General features: G+C 45.2%; 1 protein-coding gene and 1 long non-coding RNA gene across 3 annotated transcripts in view; both read right to left on the bottom strand.

The window, feature by feature from the left end:
- ENOX2 (ecto-NOX disulfide-thiol exchanger 2) overlaps positions 1-13,918 on the bottom strand; it is a 56,917-nt gene extending 42,999 nt beyond the window's left edge. Inside the window, exons 1-2 of one of the 2 annotated variants that reach the window (XM_068956603.1) lie at positions 13,810-13,918; positions 3,592-3,732 (exon numbers count right to left, since the gene is read on the bottom strand). In XM_068956603.1, coding sequence (XP_068812704.1) covers positions 3,592-3,732; positions 13,810-13,846 — 178 coding nt within the window. In that variant the 5' untranslated portion in view covers positions 13,847-13,918. The remainder of the gene's footprint in view (positions 1-3,591; positions 3,733-13,809) is intronic. The other variant, XM_068956604.1, reaches the window with a different exon arrangement.
- LOC138068699 (uncharacterized) lies at positions 4,743-9,602 on the bottom strand. The gene is made up of 3 exons (XR_011143382.1): positions 9,522-9,602; positions 5,852-5,977; positions 4,743-4,912 (listed from the first exon to the last, which is right to left on the bottom strand). It is a non-coding gene; the product is annotated as an uncharacterized lncRNA (long non-coding RNA).
- Positions 13,919-14,764: the final 846 nt, after the last annotated feature.

Here is a 14,764-nt window from a genome sequence, read left to right on the forward strand (position 1 = left end):
GCTTTATGCAACTAGCCAAATGTCCACATTACATTTAGACTTAACCTACTTTTAAAATACCAAATGCACACATCTGTTTTCCCCTAGCTGATGAGATGTGCCAGATAAGGAAAAAATAGAATATTCTTTGAAATAGCTCTGATGTGATGCACTATAGTCAGCCCGCTCTGAATACGCAACTCAATCAAGTCAAATATGAGTTAAGGAAGCAAGAAGAGAAGAACAACTCACAACACTAAAAAAGGAAGGAAGAGGCAGTTCTCTTAGCTTTTGGTCATGAAATCTAACTTCAAGCACGACATGTGTTTTTGTAATATTATCACTACCCTAGGTTCACAGGGGTTGTGTTACAATACAATTAGATAGATGGCAACACAATAAGCATGATCTATAGCACATTATAGCCTTTGAGTGAAGGAAATCCGTACTTAATCACGGTATCTGTTTACTGATTAGAGGAAGTAAAACCACTGTGCACTAAACAGATCACACTGTAACATGGGCTTCATTAGGATGACGTAGAGTGCTGTTGAGTAAGTCAGAGAAACACACTCAAGAGCATCCATTTTGTCTCTACATGAGAGCCCTTACAAATTTAGTAGCTTTTGGAATTGTATAAATTCTCTAATCCTCAACGTTATCTACCTGCATACAGCATCCCCCTCAGTCACGTTTCAAGTAACCAGCTGTTGTGATCTGTGGCCCACTTTGCCTGAAAAATTAATGCTGAACTAACTAGTTTAGCTAAATTTATTTTGGAAGAACTGGGCCAACACTGAACTTTAGATATCAACCCTTATCTGTCAATGAGAGCGCACACAGGCTACTGAGTCACACGAGATGAGAGAGAACACAGAAAAATATGAATGAGATTAAAATAGCAACCACTAACTCCTTAAAGCGAAAAAAATGAAACCAAAGATATAAAAAGATAACACACATACCAACATGAAAGAGAAAATGCCTAGGAGAAGGCAGCAATGCAGTAACATCAAAGATCATCCCATTGCAAAAGGACAAAAGGTACAACATAGGTAAGTTAATCACTGTTATGCTCACTACTATCTCAAGCATACCTCTCCCTTAGCAAACTTGTCCCAGTCCATTATCATATGTATTACCCAACAAATAAGATACCTGTACCGTTAGAAAAGGGAGCTAATTTAGCTCTAGCCCAGCTTAGCACTAGCGCCTGAAGTAGATGAAGCCTGCAGGCCGCAGGACTGAATTGTAAATGAGCTCAAGAGACATTGCTGAGGATGCAACTGCAAAACCAGCTAGAACCAGCCCTCAAAGATACAGCACACAATGGACAGAGGTAATGGTTAACCTTTGGATAAGATACAGCACACAATGGACAGAGGTAACGGTTAACTTTCAGATAAGAGAAGGCGCTATGAAGCAGGAACATAGCAACTGTCTCGGGATGTAGATGTGAACCAATCAAGAGGAAAGAGACCACCGACTCAGTAAAGAAGACTGGAAGAAACTGTCATGGGCAGGCAAGGAAATTTGCCTGTAAGGAGTATAATTACCCCAAAATTTCTTTGTTTGAGGCCCCTCCTCAGGGACACCCAGCTCGAGCTGTTACTTTGCTGTACTGTCATTTAAACAAATAATTAAATTCACTGCTAGATGTACGTGAGACTCTGCTCCTCGGAAGCCTAGGGTCGAACTATTTCCATAACATGTACGGTATTCAAGCTGTGCAAGCTCCTGCTCTCACATCTCTGCACCCAGTAAAAGATGCCCAAATAACATGAAGATTTCAGGACCACAGCCTGGACAGCTGACAGTTGTGTTAACAAAATCCCTAACAGCCTGCAAGGTTCCCTCTGACTGCAGAAAAACTGCCAGCACACTTTCAGGGTCCTGAAAGTCTGCACTGTTACAGTATGCTGCATGGCTCAACCTGAAGAACTTGGATACTCAGAGTTCCGGACAGCAGTCATCACATTTTGATGCTTAAAAAGCAGATCTGCGCTGAGACAATTCAACACAGGAGAAACACAGGTTGTCTGCTCAGGCAAGAGGCACTTTAGACATTTATGGACCTCCAGGCATATAAAGGAAACACAGTATATAATGAAAGGAATAAAATGAATTCCTGATTTAACCCAGCTCAAACAGGCCTGGATGCCTTCCTTAGGGCAAGTGACAATCCTAGTGGCTACACCTACATTATCTGTACTTCCAAGCTGACCGAAGGGTCTCTCAGGCTGAGATACATTTGACAGTACAGAAGTGGAAGTCACCCCATCCTTCCCAGAGGGGAAAAGGGAGGGTCCCTTCAGATTCCTTTTCCTGTTACAGAGAGAAGGCAGAAATGAGGTTGCAGAAAGATGACTATAGCAGAAGTTTAGAGACTAGAAAAAGCTTACCACAGGTATTCTAGAGAGAGAAATGGACAGCAACTGCAAAAAGAGAGCATTTCCTCAAGAGATTGTAAAGGAGAGTGTTCATTTAAACACAAACAAGAAGGGGAAGACGGGGAGGAAGAAGGAGAAAGACAGACACATTAGAAGAACAGAACAAGCCCTCAGTCAAGAGGCTGCACTCCATACTCTCAAAGGAGCACCTCCTGTGCTCTTACTACAGGCATCTTAACAGTTCAAAACCATCCCTGAACTGTGCTGGACTTTTATCTGAAAAGTTATAGAGTTTCCTTCAAGTTTCCTTAAAGTATTCTCAGTTGAGGAAGAGAGCTGGACTTTCTTTCTATTCAGTTATACTTCAATCTGTCTTCCTGAAATCACAAGCTTGTCTTCCTTCAGTGAGACAGTCTTTTGTCTGCTACAGAACTGTATCTCCATATCTGGCCCAATTCTACACTACACTTCTTCCTCTTTTGCACATGGTATCTCTCTACAGAAAAGTTACGTTGTTTAGTCCTAAAGACTGTTATTTACACGAAATGTCTAATATATCGTCTTCAGGGCAAGAGCAGATACCATGTTTCCCCAATTACATTGACAAAACTGTAGTTTCCAAGTATAATATAAATCTGCAAATACAGTATTCAGTATGCTTTTTTCCAATCACTCTGTGAGAAATACATGGAAACTTTCTTAGATATCAACTTCTGTAAGACTCTTAAGTCCTGTTATAACATCACAAGTTATTATGGTCTATTTAACCATCTACTTTTATTACATTATCTTAAACGCTAAACGCTAATGTCTCCAGTCACTCAGGCTGCTCTACCTTATAGCTACTATCTTTCATCATGGATATGCTTTTAATGTTGAGGTATCGTACAATTAGAGAAAAGGACAAATCTACTGGGATAACTGTAGAGATTCCACTATGCTTTTAAAAAAAAAAAAAAGGGAGTTACTTTTCTTTTTTAGAAGGAACAGCAATGGTCATTCATTCAAGGCCATGCAAGCTTGGAACTAAGAATACTGTAAATGGGAGTTAGTGCCTGCAGAAGAAAAAAATCTGTTCTCGGGGATGGACCTGACCAAAACTTTATTTATTGAGCTACAGAGCACCTTCTGCTTTAATGCCTTAGCACAGTAGCTGGTTTCAGTCTATGCTTAGAGTAGCAGCCTTCTCTACTGCCAACCACCAAGTTTCTACGTGGCTCACCTGGAGGAATGTTTGTTCTCTTTCTCTTCTTGCTCAGGTCACCTCCATTCTCAGCTGGGCTTTCTGACACCCGAGGGCCAGCTGCACTGCTGAACTGCAGAGGTTTGTTGTTGGCAGGATCAAAGGACAGCTGGTTTAAGCCTGAAAGAGAGAAATATGATCAGAGACTTTCTTTAAATTAGTTTGTGATGCTTCAGAACCACAGTAATGAAAATAAAAAATACCAAAAAAAAAATTTTTTTTTTTAAAGTTCACTCCCAGGTACAAGCATCCCTTCAGATCTCTGGAAGAATTTTAACTCCTGCTAATTCTCCCCGGCTATAGTTGATCTTAATATCGCACCAATGTCAGTCTAAAACATTACTCTCAAACATTACAGAATCACAGAGTGGTTGCAGCTGGAAGGGACCTTTAGACATCATCAAGTTCAAACCTCCCTGCTCATGCAGGGTCACCCAGAGCACATTGCCCAGGATTGTGTCCAAACAACCTTTCAATATCTTCAGGAAAGGAGACTCCACTACCTCTCTGGGCAACCTGTTCCAGGGCTCTGTCACCCTCGCAGCAAAGAAGTTCTTCCTCATCTTCAGACAGAACTTCCTACGCTTCAGTTTGTGCCCATTGCCTCTCGTCCTGTCTCTGGGCACCACTGAGAAGAGTCTGGCCCCATCCTCTTGACATCCTCCCTTCAGACACTTATCCACACTGATCAGATCCCTCCCCCCTCCCCCCCCGAAGTCTTCTCTTCTCCAGACTGAACATGCCCACCTCTCTCAGCCTTTCCTCATAGGAGAGATGCTCCAGTCCCCTCATCATCTTTGTAGCCCTCCACTGGTCTCACTCCAGGAGTGCCATGTCTCTCTTGTACTGGGGAGCCCAGAACTGGACACAGTACCCTAGATGTGGCCTCCCCAGGACTGAGGAGAGGGGCAGGATCACCTCCCTCCACCTGCTGGCAACACTCTGCCTCATGCACCCCAGCATACCATGGGCCTTCTTGGCCACAAGGGCACACTGCTGGCTCATGGTTAACTTGTTGTCCACCAGCACTCCCAGGTCCTTCTCAGCAGAGCTACTTTCCAGCAGGTCAACCCCCAGCCTGTACTGGTGCATGGGGTTATTTCTTCCTAGATGCAAGTCTCTGCACTTGCCTTTGTTGAACTTCAGGAGGTTCCTCTCTGCCCAGCTCTCCAGCCTGTCCAGGTCCCTCAGAATGGCAGCACAGTCTTTTGGTGTTTCAGCCACTCGCCCCAGTTTAGTATCATCAGCAAACTTGCTGAGGGTGCACTCTGTCCTATCATCCAGGTCATTAATGAAGAAGCTGAAGAAGAATGGACCCAGTATTGACCCCTGGGGGACACTGCTAGTTAGTGGCCTCCAATTAGACTTTGCACCATTGATTAACAACCCTCTGAGCTCTGCCATTTCTGGTCATCTTTGACATCCTGCCAGCATGTCAATAGTCCTTATTTTAAGGGCCACAGTACTCAAAAGAACAGAATGCCTTGAGTCACTTTGCTTCTGCATCAATAGATCAGATTTACAAATAAGTTAGGTTTACTTAAGGCCAAATCTAGATAGATTTACTTAATTTAATATGGATCAAAGATATAAAAACAGGACAGTTAAGACCGTAGGTACCTCTGAGATCCTATTTGCTTGTTTTTATCTCGGGCAGTTCCCACCTCTATTCTCCTACAGTAACTTCTACTCCATGCTAAAATCTCCCACTTTAGGGGGACTGCTGCCTCTTCCCTTTCTCCCTCAGCAGTGAGAAGAGGGTAGTGAGCAAAAATGATATATTTTTTTTTATATGTAGTTAGCACAGCTCAATACTAAGAAACCACAGCAGACTTGGTTTCATACCAAAAATTTGCTGTAAATAGACTCTGATAGTAGGCTACATGTACACTTTAGACAGAGCTGTCCATCTTATCAATAGCCATTATCCACCTTAAGAGTTGAGTTACCCACAGAATTTTGGCAAATACTAATGTAACGTCACATTTTCCTTGACATTTCCCTCGTCAGGATCCTCCCTAGAAGACCTGGTACTTCTAGTCCTCACCTTTAACATCTCTACGTATTTAAGATCTCTGCATATTAAGATCTCTCTACAAAGGCCCATAAATATCAGACTAAGGTTTCGAAAACAAAAGTAACTTTTTGAATTTTCACTAGCTACAAAACATTTTGAAATATCAAAATACTCCAAACATTCCTCAGAAATTCTTTTCCTGCTCAGAGATGGTTTTTGCACCTCCTGAAGGCTTTGAGTTGTGTTCCCCTCGCCCTGCAGAACATTCACATCTTTACAGAGGATAAGGTACTTCAGTACTGGGTCTGAGCTTCACAAGAAATGTCCAACAGTGTGTTTACCACATGCCTAAGAAAAAGCAACAGTTAAAGATTACCAGTGAGGAGAAATATGACAAAGCAGAGCAAAAAGTTGCAAGCAGGAAAGCAAATGTTCACTGGTGTGGGGGCTGCTACATTACCTCACAGCTCTGCCACCAATATCCAAGCACTTAAATGAAACACATGGCTAAAGTTCGGACATCTAGGTTCACAAAGTCTGAAGAGGTGAGCAGTTATTTCAGAGAAGAAAAGCAACTTACTTAGTGCAAAAATTTCTTGCAGCTACCTAGGCTGTCAGTTAAAAAAAGGTTGCAGAGGGAAACCAAGCTGCTCTAAAGGATACAAGCACTGCATGTAACAAAAAAGGCAAGTTTCAGAAAACTGAGAAAGTGAAGGAGTAGAAGGAAGAAATTCAATAGTAGTGCCAACAGCATAAATGTGGCCCTGACAGATTTATATAACTCGGTAACTGTCGTGTTCAGACTGCCTTTCTTCCTGAAATAGCTTCTTAGGAATTTAATTCCTGACATCCTCCAGTCTGACTGACCGAAGTTGTAATTACCTTTTCCTGAAGCTTACAAGGCCAGATCAAAGGTTTTTCGTCTCGGGAATCCTCCTGGAGTTACTCAAGTAAAAATCTGAAAGCTACCTCAGATGCCCGAACCAGGAACAAGTAAAGTGTCAGCACAAGTTACCAAGAAATAATCCAAATCCATTAACCCATAAACCAATTACCCATAAACCCATTATATCTCTAAATTTCAGTTTTCTGCACAGTCAAACTTACATACGTGGGCCTGCACCCAGCTCTGAACATCTAAGCATTCCCAAAACCAAGATTCCCAAATTCTCAAATCAAGATGGAACAGCATCCAGCCTCCACGGCGTTGGATAGGCCTGAAGTTGCACACCACAAGCACACTAAGACAGAGTCCAGATGACAGCACAGCCACTAGGGTGGCATTCAGTTCAGGACAAGATGTCTACATTTAGGAGCCCATATGTAAATAATTATCGACACATGAGACATCCACCACTCCATTACTGATGGGCAGAGCTCTGATCAACCCAGCAGAACTTACAAATCAATTTAGGCTCACCCTAGAATAAAGAGCTACTGAATAATGAGCTGAATTGTGCCCTAAACATTAATGATTGGACTGACTAGATCTCCTTTGAACATAAGGTGTGTTTTGATATTAGGTATCTAAATCGATATTTGCACACTCAAAAAAACAAAGTTTAAATGCCAAATCTTGAACCAAACACCAGTCCTGCTTCCAAGACTATTTGGCCATCTTTTACGGACTACAGTGCTTCAAGTGCTTCCACTGAGGAGGAGACCTCCTCAGTGGTTTCTTCAACATCCCCAAGAGGGTGTTCAAGTCCTCATCATTTACTTCCTAGCAGGCAAGGATCAGGTGAGTCAAATCTCACTCGTCCTGTCAAGGCACATCACTATGTAACCAAGGACAGAGGTTTAGCTGAATCAGAGAGGAACCAGGCATGGTTCCCCAGCATGGACAACAGAAAAACGTGGATTTCACTCTCTGTTCCCATCCTCACTCCTGTGAGCACCCTAACTAGTAGACTACTAGGCTACAGCTTTAGGCTTCTGCAAAAGCTTGGGTGCCTAACTTCCATTTACCAGCATCACCCTACTACAGCCAATGAGCCATTAAAGTGGTTACAAGGTCTCTCTGAATGATCTTATTTGTCAGGTCCCGGAAATCAGAAGATGCATGGGAAAACTCAGTTATGAAACAATGGAAGAAAACACTACAGAGGAACATGGCCTGTTGATGTATGACTGATACAGTGAAAATGAAGAAAGAAATCATTTTTTTGACACAGAGAGGCATATAAATGAGATAGCTTTAAAGAAATATGCACAGTGCACAGTTTGGGTTGTAAAAGGACATGTCTGAGGAAACACTGCTTGGAGCTTTTCTTAAGACCACAGTTGAGCATTTCTGAGGAGGAATAAAATAAAATGGATATTACTGAAGCCCAATTGTATGTCTTACAAATTAGGAGGCAAAAATTGTCTGTTCCACCTTAGTTAGGGGGCAGAGGGAGGCAGCCACCACAGTTTGGAGTTAGCCCCCATTCAGACGTAGGCAGGGGGAGGCTTTAATGGACAATTCACTAAACAGGGCAGGACTGGGGGATCTCTAGGGGGTATCCTGAAACAGAGCAAAAAGGCAAACAGATTCTTAAACTTCCAACCATTATACGCAGGAAGAAAAGCTTATTATGCAGATTTGAACCAAATAGGATTGCTGAAGTAAAACTGCTTTGCAATTCCAATGTATATCCTACCTCAAGGTATCAAACCCATTTCAGGATAATGCTGGGCTAAATCACCTTTTAGATAATTGACATCCACAGAGCAGTGGTGACCAAAATGCAGTGATGGTCAACGAATTGCATTTAGGTGCCAGTAGAATGTGGTCCCAAACCTTCATGGCTCTCTAAAACCGTCTGCTTCTCCAAACTAAAGGTAATTAGAAAAAAAAATTTTTTTCTAATTTTTTAGAAAAATTAGGGGAGGGGGGGAGCAGATCAGAAAAACTATTGGAGTATCAAAGATGACAACCGTGCTGTCTCAATGTACTGAGGGGCTGAGACGCGGTAAAACATCATTTATACCAAATCATTCTCTAGGCATACTGAAAGCTGGAGGCAGCGTCATGATTTCTATTCTAGAGGATTCCACTTCCAAGAACTTGTTAATAAATATGGTTGTTGCATACAGGTGTAAATAGACAGGAGAGCAGATACAGAGAGCCTAAAAGGAGCTGTTCTCTTAGCTACTCAAAGGTGAGAACACAGGAAGAAGGCAAACACACGAGTACTACTCAGCTGGCAACAACATTAGTCATGTCCAACTATGCAAGATGCCTACAACACTGTTTCTTAAATACCCCAAAGTCAAAATATCACTGAGGTCACGAGGGCTCAGGAAAACTAATTATGAATGCAGTAGGTTAAAAATAGAGAGGCCGTGCATGGCAAAGAAATAGCAAGAACAGGAAAGCAGCGATTGTAAGATTTACCTCTGTTATCAAGCTGATCTAAGAGGCAATATTAAACTCACTTCATACACGAGGGCAGAGGGAAGAACGTGAAGCAAACAGCAAGCCAGCCAGGTACCACTAATGCCTGTCCATGTCAGGGCAGGTATTGTGGTCTGGCTGTAGAAGACAACAACATACCACACAAGCACTCAGCATGGACCAACCAGAAGATGAGAGAGAAGAGAGAAAATACAAGAACGAAGCACCCTCCTTCCCGGTAAAAAGCAGAAGCAGCAGCTAGAATCAGAAGCCATAGCCCTAACAAATAACCAGAGCAAGAGGAAAGGAGGTGCCCGGGACAGCAAGGAGAAGTTTTGCCAATGGCAGTGGGGTGGAAATGTCTCTAGCCGCTGAAACCTTTTAGGAATATGGTCTTGAGGTGCAGTACCTATCTATCACAGGCAATATAACATATTAATCTCCTTATAAAATGATATAAACCTAGCTTAGAGAGTAGAGTGCCCCTCTGTGAAGGGCAGATGAAGAACTCACATGAATTGCCCAAGGGTGGCTGTAGCATAAATCACAGTTCAGGGGTTTCTTTGAAGTCAGGTGAAGTCCAGCGATATCAGCAACTATCTAAAGGCTGAGGACATGTTCAGAAATGCATTTGAAGTGATACTGAGCTGATTAGCAAGGTCCACGCAATAGCTGAGAGAGATGCGGGCACAACCCAGCAAAAGCACCATAAAGACAACTGGAGACACTGCAATCCTGGGACAACGGACCACAAACTTGCTCCAGCCACTTCATGAATATTCCACTTCCAAAATATTTATTATTTATGGACTCTCCATTAAGCGTAATCCGACATACTCTCTAACTGATGCAACAGTTGACCCCTAGACATGAATGTAGCAGCATTTTTGTGCTGGTATCAGATTAATGCTCAGCTGTGACCACACAGTGCATGATTAAGGCACTAGTGCTAGGAACCCAGACCCAGATTCACTGTGTTATCAAGCCATGGCTTAGGCTGTGCTATTGTAATTTTTTTGTGGAGCCGCATCAAGATCAGATCAGAGTTAAAAATCTTCATTTTGCTCCCATTGGAGGGGTTGACTTTTTTCTTTTTTTTTTTAAATTCAAACTCAAACCATATAACAGTCATGCCTTACCAAACAATCCCAGAATAGCTACATCAGTACAACGAGGGGACAACAATATGAAGAAAAGCTAAAATTATTATAGTTCTCATAGGTTTCCAGAACAAGAGATTAACTTTCCTATAGCCTTTGCCCCAACCAATACGTCAGAGACAAATGATGCACTTTCTGAGATAGTGCAGAGATAGCAAATATACCTCTCAATGCAGGAATTCACAGGAAGGAAAGATTTAAGGAGCTAAAATGCTATTGTTTCAGTACAAGCCTGAAAACATACCAAACTGGGTGAAGAGAGAAGGAATATTAGCACCCTGGCTGAAAAAAAACTCATTCCCATTTATTGCTTTTTTCTCCTAAATCTGTCATTTCCCCAACACAAGAATTGTTTTAGAGCGACTCTTCTCATTGCATGTACTCTTTTATTGTTCCTAGACATCTTTAAAAGGTAAAAAAAAAAAAAAATAGGATTTTCTTGCTTTTAAAGCTAACCCTTCGCATCTACAACTTAATCACTACATGCAAAGCACATGTTGCAAGTGCTTTGGAAGAGAAGCATGCTATTATCTTTGAACAGACTCAGACTAGATTTCCTTAAGTCACAAATATTCAGAAGTTACAGAAACTGCAAGCTGATGAGATCATTAACTGCAACTTTTTTTTCTTTCTTTGCAGGCACAGGCTAAAACTAAACTAGCTCTTTCACAAACTAGAAACAAAAATGAATTTATTTTCTGTGTAGTGTTGTTTAGGATCAACACTAGAGAGGATGCAGTTAACCCACCCATGATAGACCCTGGTAAGTCCTCCAAATAAGGACTTTGAGTATTCTAAGAGCTACTTTCCCCTGCATTGTTTCAGGCCCTGTGAGCAGAGGAAGGTAGGAGCTGCTGCCATACACAGCAGCCAGTTACTGAGAGTGTGCTCGGTCTATATAAACAGTTTCTGTGGAGACATCTATCTCATGACACACCTCTGGGCCTCCATGTGAGCAGCTATGATTGGCAGTAATTCCCTATATACAGGTGTCTTCTATTCCCAAGAGCCTAGGGAGAGCCAGCACAAAGGCACTCACCAGCCATCAGCTGGAAGCTGGCTGGGTCCAAGTGACTCAGGGTAGGCAGCCTGATCACCACCTGTAATTGTCTGGGGCCTCCCAAGAAGGCAGCAGCTACCATCCACAGGTCCCTCCTCCTTGGGCATGTACAGCATATCCAATACTGAGAAGCATGACATCTCGGGAAAACTTTGTTCTCACTTCTCCAAGATGGAGAAGGAGTAATTGCCTGCTTTTTAATACTACTCTTTTCTCTTGGTGGTCAACTGAGGTAGTATCTAAAAAAAACAGTAGTACTAAAAAGTGGGCTCTTTGCCCACCATTGTCCTTCAGTTTGGAGTTTGCTCCAAGAATAAATCAAGCCACAGAAAAGATTTCCAATGCAAGTTGGAGTACATTTTTCAGTAGCTCAAATACTAGAATTGGGTGTTATTAAATCCCTCATTATGTCCACTTTCCACCCTATAGTTGATAAATGCCATAGACAGCAACCACTTTCAGCATGGATTGCCTCTGTTATACCACTTCTCTGAACTGCCATTCAGCTTTAGCTTTCAATCCATATCCCACAGGATAGAGTGAACATGCAGAGAAGAAAGCTGAAGTTGCAAAAAAAATTCCTCTCCTGAGCACAAAGAAGGATATTGAAAGCTGGAAGAATCAACCAATACAGCCATGCGGACAGTCCACAGCACAAGCACTTTTCCTCTGCTCTGACCTTAACAAAGCACACTTGGCTATTTTGAGGCGGTCGAGTGGGGAAGCAAGGGACCAGCACAGGAACGGGCTTCAGAGTTATACTGAAGCTTTCTGGAGAGCCAGCTGGGAAAAGCAGAAATAAGCAGAGCCAGTAAATTGCAGTGAAGTGCCATGCAGAAGCTAAGGGAGAACAAAACAGGGCTTTTGCTGAATGTCAGACTGTCATCAGCAATTTGAGAACACCACATATGGCATGGGCTTTAGCACACCCTTCACCTCCAGGCATAACCAGTCTCTCCAGGGATTTTCAGAAGAAGATATTTTTAGAAGCAAAGTATCAGGAGCTGCCACAATACAGTGACTAAAACCAATCAACTGGACTAGAAGATGCCTTAATTCCTCATTAGAAAAACGGATTGAGGAAAAGGCGATGCTTAAAGATAAGTAGGAAATAACTATCAGTAAGTCTTCCTCAAACAGCAGCATCAGGAACAGCAGTAGGTTTCTATAGGTGGTCTTTACTTCTGGAAGTAGATGCCGAGTTGCACTATTCACATTTTGAGGCATATGGCAGTCTCCCGCTGGTACTAAATATCATTAATATTGCACAGACCTGCCTATCAATTTAGGCAGACATTGATTTGGCTCTGTGCTGATACTATGTATGGCTGTAGCTTTCATAGCACAGGTTTAGAAAGGGCCTGAATAGAGACAGGAAAGATCTGAACGTTCCAGGCATAAATCAAGGAAAGTATCTATCCTTATTGTGTCCTGTGCCAGGGCCTTGACAATACTTTGTTTTCCAACTATAAGCTCCCGCTAACAGAACTTTACCATTTAGCTTTATCTACGTTAAAGATCGGGGGGGGGGGGGGGGGGGGGATTCAACATATTTTTAATTGAAAAGCTTTTTTTTATAAGAATAATCTATTAATTCTTATATTATAAAATATGAACTAAACCTTTCAAAACAGCTTTCCCTCTCCTTGCAAAATCAAGGAACTGACTGCTAGAGATATCACCACCAATAAGACTTCCCTGACACTCTAAAAATTCCCAGGTGATTGCTGTGTGCTCTATGCAAAGCCATGCTGTTGCCTGGGACAAGCGCACACTGTAAAGAAATGCCAGCATGCAACTCTCTTCCACCAAGGGTTTCCGGGCTGTGGCTTTCCACACGCACAGTAAAGCGGGCCACAAAAGCAAGCTGCTTGCAAGCAGCCTCGCGCTGCAGTCCGCCAGCTCTCAAGCCGCGACAGGGTGACACAGTGCTGCTTGAAACGCAGCAACAGTGGAATAAAAACAAACAAACGAAAAAAACTTTGGGAAGAGGAAGACAGCCGCCCTCTGCTACCTCCTCTCCGTTTAGTAAACGGGGGAACCTGCCAAAACAGATTTTACGGCAACAAAAGTCAACCCCGCAAGTATTTCCTCACAGGACAACGAGCAGCGTAGTAGACACGCACGGGGAAGAGCGGCACCGGACACGCCGGCGCGGCTACAAACCAGCGGCGGCAACTCGGGCTAAGGCGGCGGCAGGGTCCCGGTCCCGGCCCCAGTCCCGGCCCCCACCCGCCGCCGCCGGCCCGTTCCCGGCGCTGTGAGAGGCCCGCGGCTGGGAGGCGCCGCGCAGGGAGGCGCTCAGTACCCACGAAACGCTGCGGGATAAAACCGAGGCCGAGCCCGGGACACCGCCGGCGCCCCCGCTCGCCGCAGCCCGGCCGCCAGGCAGCCTCGGGGCGTCGGCGGGCACCGGCCAGGCCCCCTCCCCCGTCCTCTGCGGGCTCAGAGTCGCCCCCTTCCCTCCGCCGGCCGCCGCCCCCGGGGCTCTCGAACGGATCCGGCCTGGGCGCCGCGCCGCGCGGAGCCGCCGCTACAGGACGCAGCGAGCTGCACAACAGCCCCCCCGCCCCCAACTCACCGCCTGAGCCGCCACCGCGGCCTCCCTCGGCGAACATCCGCGCGCCGGCGCCCAGCGGCCCCACCGCGCCCGCCCCCGCGCCCCCCCGGCACCGCCCATTGGCTTCCGTGTCGCTAGGGGGCGGGGCCCTGCGCGCACAGGACGCCGGGACGCTAGTTCCCCCCCCCCCCCCCCCCCCGCGCCGGGGGTGGGGTATGGAGGTCCTCAGGCGCTCGGGCTGTGTGTGGCGGCCGCGGTGTCCCCTCGGTGTGTCCCATCCGCGCCCGCCGCCCGGAGCCCCCCTCTGTGCCTCGCGGGGTGGGCAGAGGAGCCGGGGTCACCCCTGCAGGGGTCGCTCCCCCGCACTCCCTCGCCCTGGGACCCGGGCCCAGCCTGCCCTCATACCTAGCTGCCGGTGCTCAGGGAAGGCCCCGGCCCTCGCTGCGCCTCGATCCCCCTTCCCGACCCAGCCCGCCTGCCCTGGCCCCCTTCGTGGTCCCGTGGGCATCTTAAGCCCATCCAGGGTCGCTGCTGGGCCTCATCTCTGCCGTGGTTCCTCTGCCATCTCTTGTAAGAGCTATAGGTACCTGAGCTCTTCCTTACCCTGAGCGGAGAACTGCATTCCTGCTGTGCCTGTGCTATCAGATGGATGGAGAAAGAGCCTTCTCCCAGGAGCTGGAGAGCAGAGTTGAAAGCCCCCAGAAGGACCCAAACCATCACCAGAAGGATGAATGCAAGAGGGACTGGTGCCAATGTGTATCAGGAGACCCTGGCTGCTAATGGGCTGGCACAGCATGGTAGGAGAGCACGTCAGTGCACATGCATGCTGATGTCCATGTCCACCAGCCTTGGGCAGGACCCCTGCTGCAGTGCCAACCCGCCCTGCATTACCAGGAACACCAACCAGAGCTGGCAGAAATGTGATTTATTCAGCTGATATGACACCAAGTAGCAGAAGCACTCGACCATCTTCTCC

Source organism: Struthio camelus, chromosome 11, assembly GCF_040807025.1.
Source record: "Struthio camelus isolate bStrCam1 chromosome 11, bStrCam1.hap1, whole genome shotgun sequence".
Taxonomy (NCBI): Eukaryota; Metazoa; Chordata; class Aves; order Struthioniformes; family Struthionidae; genus Struthio; species Struthio camelus.